Source organism: Dendropsophus ebraccatus, unplaced genomic scaffold, assembly GCF_027789765.1.
Source record: "Dendropsophus ebraccatus isolate aDenEbr1 unplaced genomic scaffold, aDenEbr1.pat pat_scaffold_1791_ctg1, whole genome shotgun sequence".
NCBI classification, from domain to species: domain Eukaryota; kingdom Metazoa; phylum Chordata; class Amphibia; order Anura; family Hylidae; genus Dendropsophus; species Dendropsophus ebraccatus.
Window position 1 is genome coordinate 1 of NW_027209221.1, and position 11,383 is coordinate 11,383.

The window sequence follows — 11,383 nt, forward strand, 5'->3', positions numbered from 1 at the left end:
CCCCGGGCGTGTTGTAAAGCGGCTCCTGGTGACGTCACTCGGGGGGCCGGCATTGCACGTCGCCACGCCGACGTCTTTATTAAGCTGCGCATGCGCATTACAGTGTGAAGCCGCTGCTGTACTACGCCGCGCAAGCGCAGTACAGCAGCGTCTTCTCAGGCTGCACTGCGCATGCGCAGCTTAGTAAAGACGTCGGCGTGGCCGACGTGCAATGCCGGCCCCCCCGAGTGACGTCACCAGGAGTCGCTTTACAACACGCCCAGAGGGGCGTGATTACAGCACCGGAGGCGGCCCAGGAGCCTGTGACTACATGACGAAGCCCCCGCCCACCGTGACTACTTGACCAGCCCCCCGCCACCTTGACTACTTAGATGGTAATTTGCATACAGCGCGGGACACTATTAAACTACTTTGCGGCTGAATGTTCATGGGACGGAGGGACAGGGGGGGTTAGGAAGCGTGCTGGCTGATGTACCAGCACGTTTCCTTATCTTTATGGCCAATTTGTGTGTGATTGTTTCCCTTTAAATATTTCTACTGTTAATGCTATAGATTTTGGTCAATATATAGTTTCGGCCAGTATTTTAACCAAAACCCAGAAGTGGAACTGACACAAAAAAACTATAATGAAAGAGTTTTTTTTTTGTCTTTAATCCACTGCTTTTTTGGTACAAGTTCTGACCAAAATACTACATTTGACCTTAACCTAATTTTGCAAATACCAGATGATACATGCAACTGAAATTTTCCATTCATTTTCAGAATATGGTCAAGCAAAAAGCCATGCGAGTTCTGAAACAGAAAAGAATGTAGTGAAAATATTGGGTTGCATATCTAAAAAGATATACAATTATTGCCATTTTATATTAGTACGGTATATATGCTCCCTAACCAAAGTACTGCCACCATGTGCAAGGATGACAATATTACATGCTAAGACATATAGATGTGTGGGCCAATGGAGGGGAACTTTACACATACAGACTGTAAAACTAACTTTTTAAGGAAAAAACTTGCTAAAAAGTGCCTGTGTCTCAAAGTCTATAGTTAGGGTGGCCTGATATAGTATTGGACCTCCTTAACTGCTCCCAAAGCGGTGAGGTGAACTGCTGATTCAGCCTTACAACGCCACTGAGGGGACTGTGCAGCCATTTATAGCTGTACAGTTTACTTAAAGCGCAACTATAAAATATTTTGACCATTCAGTTTTAGTTAGCTTAGGTCATGATAAGAGACTTTTTGCAATATACATTAATAACCTAAAATGACAGTTTTTTAAATACATAAGGCTGATTATGCCCTTAACAGCTCTGTCTGGCTTATTTCTGCATTCCTGCTGGACACACGCCCCTCCCTGGAGATCCGTCCTGAGTGTACAGACTCTGACAGGAGGATCAGATAACAGTCCTGACACAGACATAAAAAAAAACCCTCCCCCCCCCCCCTCCCCTCACCTCCTAGCAGCACGTTTTCCCCCCTCCCCTCACAGAGGTGACAAAGCAGAGCTGAGGTTTGTGTGTGTGTGAGGAGCAGCGCAGGGGAAGAGCTGGATGGAGAGACAAGTGTATCCAGTGCCACCATCACTCTAATGTGCTGCATGAGGGAGAGTGGGTGAGTCACAGAGGGGAGGACTACAAGTCCCAGCACAACACAGCTGTAAGTCCTTCCATAGTACATATAACATTCACTATCAGATGTCTGCAGCAGGTTCCCCCCACCTCCATGGCTGACATTATCCTACAGTGTAATGAGAGCAGATGACTGTATCTAATCCCACTGTGTGTGATACCATCGGCTGGGGCTCTGAATCTAATCTTACATTGTGATACTGTATGCTGGGGCTCTATCTGATCCTGCTATGTGTGATACATCTGCTAAGGTGCTGGTCAGTGAATGGAGAGACCCAGCCAGGGAGATGAGGGATAGGCCACGCCCACTTTCTCTCAGCCAGAAGAAAAATTCATTTATTCCTGAGCCAAATAACTGGTGATATCTCAGCGAGCGTACATGCTATCAACGCAGTTAGGGCTCTTTTAAAAGTAACACGAGGGCTTTTTATTTGAGGAATTTCATTTTTTGGCTACTGAAATTATAGTTGCGCTTTAAGGAAACCTTTATCAGTACTGGCGTACTTGTACACCAGCCTTAAAGGGGTACTCCAGCGAAAAGCTTTTTCCCAGTAATTGAAAACACATTACAAAGTTATATAACTTTTAGAGATGAGCGAACTCGAGCATGCTCGAGTCCAATCCGAACCCGAACTTTCGTCATTTGATTAGCGGTGGCTGCTGAACTTGGATAAAGCCCTAAGGCTATGTGGAAAACATGGGATATAGTCATTGGCTGTATCCATGTTTTCCAGACAACCTTAGAGCTTTATCCAACTTCAGCAGTCACTGCTAATCAAATACCGAACCCGGTTCGCTCACTCCAATAACTTTGTAATATGCTTCAATCACCTGTTCCCCCCCCCCCCCCCCCCCCTTCCCCTATCTTTTCCCCCTCCCTTATCTTTTCCCCCCTCAATCCCCCACCAGGAAGTGAAGTAAACTCATTCTTACCTAATGACTGTTGACCCCAGGCTGTTCTGTGGCAGCCGTTTTGTGACAATGACGTCATCAAGAGGGAGGCGGGTATAAACCCTGTTACGCCAGCCTTTCTTTGTCAGATGACTCAGGTTGCTTAGCTCTGATTGGATGAGCAAGCTGTAAAAACAGTTTTACAGAGTCACTTAGACATCACAGGAGTCAAAGTGCATCATGGCAAAGCCCAAACCAGGAAGCGAAGAAAAAATGAAGACACCAACTGGAGCTTCAATGACCTTTTTTTTTTTTAATCAGCGCTGGAGTACCCCTTTAAATTTAAATAAAGCCTCTCCCAATTTACCCAGTGCAACTCCTTAGTAAAGCTGGTGGGACCTGCGCCTGTTAAAGGGTTGCACAGAAATCTACACCTGCTCCATAACAGGTGTACATTTCTTCATGGTTTACGGCTGTTTCCAGGCATAAACCATGATAAATTAGGCATGGGAGGAGGCCATGCCTCCTCCCTGTCTTGCTGTGCTTCCCTGCCTTCCCATCAGGCAAGAAGGATTACGGGTGGTGTACGCCACAGAATAGGCCAAAAGCTGTGCGTTTTCTGTGTCATATGATAAATGACGTGATGTTTTGATAAATGTGCCCAAAATTTTCCTTTTACTTTTTGCTGCACCTAATCCTAAAGGAGTGAATCTATGTTTCAGGTATGAACAGCAAAGAGATAACCTAAATCAGCAATCCTTTAACATGGAGCAAGCCAATTATACCATTCAAACACTAAAAGACACAAAAACAACGGTAGGTGATTGGTGTTGAAATGTCATTCACTAGCTTTCTGTTGTGTGGAAAAGGAAAATACAGTGGTGCCTTGGATTACGAGCATAATTCGTTCCGGGACTGCGCTTGTAATCCAAATCCACTCTTAAACCAAAGCAAAACTTCCCAAAAGAAATCACTGAAATGCAGACAATTGGTTCCACACCCCTAAAATAATGATTTTTATTTTGAATAACACGTAGAACAAATAAAACAAACATTAGAAACAGCTAAATATTTTGTATTATAAGTTGCTGTACAGCATAGTATCAGCATGCGGAGTATAATGTATAGTAACTGCATAACCTGAAAAACAGCAGCAGTTTGTAGATACAGGATGGAGCTGCAGATCCCCATAATGGCGAAAATGGGAAACACAAGGGCCGATGGAGACTGCGGGAGTATAAAGGAATGAGCAGGGTGTAGAGTGAGCACAGTTTAGCAGCACTCTGTCTGGGGAGCTATGAAGAGATTACCTCCACAGTCCTGTCCCCTGATGTAAGCCCCAGCCTGAAGTGGATCTGCCATGATTTGGTGAGGGAGACTTTCCTGGGTCAAAGTACAGTGCTGTAGACCCCGCTGTTCAGACCATGGCCCTTCCCCACTCCCCTCCCACCCAGTACAGGAAGCTCTTAAACCAAAGCAATGCTCTTACACCAAGTCACAATTTTGAAAAACTGTGAGCTCTTAACCAAAATGCTCTTAATCAAAGTTACTCTTAAATCAAGGTACCACTTGTATCTGCAAACTGATTTGTATCACACACATACAGTGGTGTAGCTAAAGGTTCACATGCAAATGCTTGGCTTGGGCCCTCTCCCTGTCTATGGTCTTATAAATATGCTGTCTCTATGTATATCTCTTTGTTTGTGGTGCAATAAGCTGCCACAAGAGGTGAGCCTCAGGCAAAATCAGTGAGGAGCTAAGTGTGGACCCTGAAGACCTAAAAGGGTTGTGTCATGAAGAAAAGTAGGTCTTTTGCCCTTGGTTAAAAAGACGGCCAGTAGATTTATGCTGTAATATCTAAGGGTAGCATAAACGAGTCACAGAGAAGCTGAACAGAATGATCTATTTCTTACATTGCTGATTCAGAGAGATCCTCCTGAATAACAAGAACAATAACTAGTCCTCTCCATTATGTGCATGTGGTCAGTAGTTCTGGATATTCAGGAGCACCTGCACACTTTGCCTACCAATCACTGAATGACAGCTATCTGTCTATAAACAGTATAGATGGACGACTGTTAATCGGCTGCTGGAGGGCAGAAGAAGTGGTATGACACAAAGCTGATTCTCAGGCATATCAGAAGAACAGCTAAACAGAATGATGGAAGTAATATATTGTGCTGTTTAGTATTTCTGTCACTACTTTATTCGCTTGCCTTAAAAGAGAGCAGCATAAAGTATTGTATTGCCACCCCCCCCCCCCAAAAAAAAAAAAAAGTTTTACAAGTTACCATTAAACACTTATTATGGGAAATGCTTATAAAGTACTATTTTCCCTGCACTTACTACTGTATCAAGGCTTCACTTCCTGGATAACATGGTGATGTCACGTCCCGACTCCCAGAGCTGTGCGGACTGTGTCTGCTGGAGAGGATGATGGCAGGGGGACACTGAGGGACACAGGGCACTGGGGGGACACTGAGCATCCCTCTGCCATCATCCTCTCCAGCAACCACAGCCAGCACAGCTCTGGGAGTCGGGTTGTGACATCACCATTTTATCCAGGAAGTAAAGCCTTGATGGAGTAGTAAGTGCAGGGAAAAAAGCACTTTATGTACATTCCACTTTATGTACATTCCCTGTAATAAGTGTATATTGCTAATTTGTAAAACTTTTGGCGGGCAATACAATAATTTAATAAAAATGTTCGCTGTACTTCTCCTTTAAGGCCTGCCAGGCATCCACTAGGTTGGGACACTCATGCTTAGTTCAGTTGCAGTGTTCTGATCTGTCCCATTAGTACTGGCTTTTACTTCACATGCAGCAAGGAGGATTGCGGGAAAGTGTCTGCCTTATTGCATGGCAACAGCAGGGTCACTGTACTGAAACCAATGAGTGAATAGATCTATGGGGAAGAAAAATGGAACAGTGATGTAAGTTACTTTACTAAAAACAACATATATGTATGTGGTACACATCTGATTTTACCTTCTGTGCTTTGTGACAATTTGCTTTGTGCTAATCTTTCCCTGGCCATAGCAATAATTAGTAAAACCAATCTATGTTCTAAAGAGTTAAAAGTATTTCTTTTTAATTTCTTGTTGCTAGACATGAGTGAATTTACAGTATCAATGAAGCGAATCGCTTCATTCTCTCTGCAATCTACTCATCTGCCAGCTGCCTTTTAACTCACTACCGTTCCTCCCCGTGTGCCTGGAAAAACTGGATCCAGTCCTTGGAAACTGGGAGAAATTCCCAGGATTGGATCCAGCTTTTCCAGGCACCTGGGGAGGAGCTCTGCTCTTCTGTATCAATGCTTGCTTACACAGTCTGTAATAATTGAGCAGCCAGGGCTAGATGTGGTAATCAGCCATCGGGTGCATGTCTCTTATCATCAGTGGCTGAATTCCACATTTAGCCGTTTCTGCTTATAGAAGCCTTTCTAAACACAAGGGTAATGTAGTAGAGGTAAATGCTTGACTGCTAGATAATGCTGTTTGCCAAGTATATTTGTATAGTCACAAATAAGTAATATGCTATTATAATTTTTTGTTTTGCAACGTAAGGTGGAAGCAATGAAAATCGGGGCAAAGGAAATGAAAAAAGCATACAAGCAAGTCAAAATTGATCAGATTGAGGTAACTATTGAAACATCAACCATCTGTTTTTTCTTTTTCCTTTAAAGTTAGCAGGCCATATTTGGGGCCATATTTAAACAATCAGTAATTTTATTTTATTTTTTTGTTAAAAGAACAGATAAGTTGTATTTGCTGCAGAATTCAATACAATCGACAGGCTATACACTAGGATTACTGAAAGAAAGCCCACAAATACATCTGCCCCCATGGTTACTGTCTCATCTTACACACCTCCTCTCTAGTCCTGAGAATATCCAGGGATTTTTTTAAATATCTTTTTATTTGAGCAAAGACAAGCAGTTTAGAAAAAAACAGCTTGGCATCTTAGCATTCATTTTATAGTTGGTACAACTTGTAAAAGAGAAAAACAATAGATACAAATCCATTTTGTACCCATAACAATATCCTTGTTTAGGCACCTGTTGATACGTCTCAGGTATACAACGACTGTATAACCATTGTGAAAGGGGACGTGTATGAGATACAAGTACATTTTTGGAGTACTCCAGGCTATACAGATACATTTTCAAAGTGTGTTAGGGATGGTTTGGGGGCTTTACTATGTTTTTTTAGGTGATTGGTTCCCTTTAAAGGAATGTGTGCGAGCCTTGTTTTATAGGTTTTACTTAAAGGGTTATTCACCCCTTTTATGTGCCGACTATTCAGCCTTTAAAGGTGTTGTTGCTGTTTTATTCTAAGGGAGGAATCACAGTAGTTGGACATCAACAGATCTGTGACCATCTAGCATACCTTTTGTTGCCTGTGTTTATATTTTCATAGAAAAACACCTTTACTTGGACTGTAAATAGTGTGAAGAAGGCAGAGTCTATTTTTCCCACTGTACTGTAAGCCCGCTCCTTTGCATAATCAGCGACAGACATTGTACATACAGAGAAACAGATCGCTGATCTCAGGAAGACCAGCCAAACGACAACCCTGCCGGCTGCTAGTGAAAGCGCTCAAAGCAGTGAAGTCCTAGGTACATTGCCCCTGGGAAACATAAATATGCAAAAGAAGAGCCTGTGGAGCCTCATCAAAGAGTCTCGAAACACAGGACTAGCCAGATATCCCTCCGGGAAGGACCCAGCCAGGGGTTGGCTGGGTCCTTCCCGGAGGGATATCTGGCTAGTCCTGTGTTTCGAGACTCTTTGAGGCTCCACGGGCTCTTCTTTTGTACATTATTGTACATACAGGGCAGTGAGATTCAGCAGTGCTTCGGCCCAGTGAACGATAGGCCCGCCTCCTTGATGCTCTTCACGGCCCAAATAGTCATTTTTTTTTAATTAAAATAAAACCCCAAACACAGGCAACAACACTATGTGTTAAACTCTTTTATTGGTATCTGTCCAGCAGTTTCGCCAACTTAATATGCGGTCAGGGAGTTTTGCTTTAACTTTTATTTTCTTGCAATATAATGGGTCATGTTTGTGCTAAATAATAATGTGGCCTGTACAGGATTTACAAGATCAGTTAGAAGATATGATGGAGAATGCAAACGATATCCAGGAAGCACTGAGCCGTAGTTATGGGACACCCGAAATTGATGAAGATGATCTTGAAGCTGGTAAGGAAATATGTTTGTAATTATAAGGAAATATTGTGGATAATCTGCGAACAGGTGTAGAACTTTGATGGCCACTTTAGGTAACTGCATGTTTTCAGTTTACAACCGTAGTGGCAGCCATGTGATGAATGGATGTGTGTATTTTCTTGCTTGGAGTTTATCTTTATATTAAATAGAGGGGAGAACCTAGATACAATATGGTATTAAAGTATATGTGCACAATTGTCCTAAGCAGCAACATTATTTATGTGTAATCAGTGATTGTTGACTTTTTTTTTTTTTTTTTAACAAATACACCACACAATATGATACACCTACAATTGAGAAGAACCCAAAATCAAATCAATCATATATAGAGGGCACTAAGCCACAAATTAAACAGCTACAACCGCCCCAAAAAACACAAATAAAGAATATGAAAAGTAAACAGAATGCCTTTATTGTGCACAATCTTTAAACACAATTAAAACCTACCCATAAAAACAATTGTGGGGTCCCATCCATTAACGCATAATAAGCACAATTGCATCGTAGTAACAGCAGCAAATTCATCTAAATAAGATAAGGTAAAGTGCAATGTATAAATAACAGCTAGTTCATATTAAGTGCAAAAACATACATAACAGCTATTATAGTAAAGTGCAAAAGTCAGATTAATGGCAGCAGCACATATATTGCATATACATAAAGTAATAGTAGAATATATACCATTGCCGCCAAATAACTGCATTTAAAGTTGTTAGCAAAAACACTCACATACCCTAAAATAACGAGCATATTTGCCCCTTTTACTAAATGTGCTGCACCCAATATATACATTTTCCTTGTCCTGTTGCTATGCCATCATATAGCATAATATGCGTATAGTAATGTCCTGTTGGTTCTCTTTTGCATTTTATGGTGTGTCCTTTGCTTATAGACACTTCTGGCAATCAGCATCTTCTTTTTTTCCCCCCCAAATTACAGAGCTGGATGCATTGGGAGATGAATTCATGGCAGATGATGACAGCTCTTACTTAGATGAAGCAGCCTCGGCACCTGCAATTCCTGAAGGCATTCCAAGTGACTCGAAAAATAAGGTATTGGGATTTGAAAAAGATAAGAAAAATAAAATATGCTTCACTTTCATAAACATTGTTACATGTTTTAGAGCAGGGCTTCTCAAGCTTTTTGCCCGGACCATACCAGCCACTCCATGTTGATGTTTCACAGGCCGAATATCTCTCTGTGTAATAGAGACAACAATTAGCCGATGAAACCATCATCAGCGGCTGATCGTTGGTTTAGGTTTGGACCTAAAATCGTTGGGCGACGACCGCACATTGCTACATGTAATAGTGATGCGCTGCTGACGGCTGATTGCCTAAACACCTGATACCTTACCTGTCCTGGTCTTCTCTCCTGTGCTCCGCTGCTTCCCGGCGGCAGCAGTAGCGTCTGAGCAGCCTATCACAGGCTGGAACACTGAAGCCGATGGGACTGGGAAGCTGCAGAGCATAGGAGAGAAGACTGGGACAGGTAAGTAGAGATGAGCGAACCGGGTTCAGATCGATCCGAACCCGAACATTCGGTATTTGATTAGCTGGGGCTGCTGAACTTGGATAAAGCTCTAAGGTTGTCTGGAAAACATGGATACAGCCAATGACTATAGCCATGTTTTCCACATAGCCTTAGGGCTTTATCCAACTTCAGCAGCCACCGCTAATCAAATGCCGAACGTTCGGGTTCGGATTGACTCTAGCATGCTCGAGGTTCGCTCATCTCTACAGGTAAGGTATCAGGTTTTTAGGCAAGGGCTGCATGGACATCGTTAGACCGATTGTTACTGCCCAGTTATCAGGCTAATAGGTCCAGTAAACGAGTGCCGATATAGCAGATCGCCGCTTGGTTACTAAATTGATCGGGCCATAGTCGGCCGTCTAATAGGACCCTTACTGTAATGAGAAGTTAAAGGACCTGTGAGATCAGGTCCTTTACCAATTCTAAGCACAGACGCTTACCCTTTTAATGTAGGACAGCTAACAAGGTAGTCCCTGTGTCCCGATGTTGGACACAGACACCTCACCAGACTGTAAAACTGTGAGGTGCAGTTCGGAGCAATAAATGGCATTGTAGGTGTAAAAGAAAAAAATGTGACCTTTCCCTTTTTACTGTTTCCCACAGGATGGCGTGTTGGTAGATGAATTTGGACTGCCACAGATTCCAGCTACATAATTCTACACCATGTTACAAACTGCTGAAGTAAACTAAGTCATCTTTCTTTTCAGTGGGATTTAGTTTTTTTCTTTTCTGCTTTAAACTTATCTAACAGTTTCCTTTTTTTACAACCCGAACAAAAACTTGGTTTCATATTTTAACTTTTGCTTAAGTCACTACATCCCTATTAATGGGAGGAATTACTTGCTGTACTCTTCTAACTTGTTGGGAGCAGATTTCCACAGCCCTGAGGAAGACTGGTTCCTACGCTACCAACGCTTCACATGTGCAAGGAACAATAATAATTTGCAAAAATATTTTGTATAAAAACATCTCAGGCTGGGAGACCTGTGAAGATTCAATACAACCTCTTGATGTGTGCTAGTTTTAATGAAAATGTAGCTTTATTCTCTAAGCAAGCATTTGTTTCCTATAAATCCATTGTAATTAAGCCCAGGTCTCGTAGGTGGAAGGTTAAGGGGCGGATGTATCAATAGTCGGAGTTTTGTTTTTTGCGCCACACTTTATATTTTTCCAGGATTCAAACTACTGGATTTAGCAGAAGGTGCATGTCTTTGCATAAATCAGGCTTAAAAAAAATCTTTTTTTTTTTTTTTTTTTTTAAGCTAATCTGGGTAAAAATATTGATATCTCTGCCCATATGGTGCAAACTGGCAAAAAATTTTGTGCAAGGTGTGTGTGAGTGAGAGAGACATTACATTAGCCCCCTACCTCAGGTTGCACTAGAAGAGCTTGATACATCTGCCTCCAAAGGGGGCCTCTGTAAGGGGGCCTTTAAACAAAGAGATTTGTCTGACAGATCTTTGAAGCCAAAGCCAGCAACAGGCTTTAAGCAGAGAACAGGTCATAAAGGAAAGACTGAGATTTTTCCTAGTTTTAAATCCATTCCTGCCTCTGGCTTCAAAGATTTGTCAGATAAATCTCTGTGTAAAGGCACCCTTTAAAAGTGAAGATCTTGGGTCACAGTCTTTGAAACTTCAGTCCATGTTGCATCCAGAATCATACTTAACACCTTCATAACCAAAATTTAACCATTAAACAATTGTGTGTGTACATATATATTTCATATCCATTTTTTTTTTATTTAAGTAGTCATGGGTACAAGAGGATTAAAATCCAAATATTACTTGTGTCTTAATTAACTTAATAAAAGAGTATGAGTTGCTGTTATTTTGTCTACTCCAGTTGTAGTCAATTTTGTGTCTGCAATGGCAGAAGATGTCAGGTGTGAACAAATGATGGAATGTTCTAGGGATTGACAAGAGTGCAGTGTATTTGAAAGGGACAAGGCACCTTTAAGTCTGGGGGTGACTCTTCCGCCATACTGTTCTACTCCTGACTAGTGATGAGCAAGTACTAAAATGCTCAGGTGCTCATTACTTGAGACTAATATCTCCCGATACTAGAGTGCTCGTTTTGAGTAACGAACCCCATTGAAGTCAATG

At 42.0% G+C, this 11,383-nt stretch overlaps 1 protein-coding gene across 1 annotated transcript; it reads left to right on the forward strand.

Moving 5' to 3' along the window:
* Window positions 1-762: 762 nt before the first annotated feature.
* Window positions 763-11,108, forward strand: LOC138775580 (charged multivesicular body protein 5-like; the record flags this gene model as incomplete). The annotated part of the gene is made up of 6 exons (XM_069955973.1): window positions 763-809; window positions 3,242-3,335; window positions 6,086-6,157; window positions 7,613-7,721; window positions 8,688-8,800; window positions 9,885-11,108. Coding segments are annotated over 6 exons (486 nt in total), but the record flags the coding sequence as incomplete, so codon positions are not given.
* Window positions 11,109-11,383: the final 275 nt, after the last annotated feature.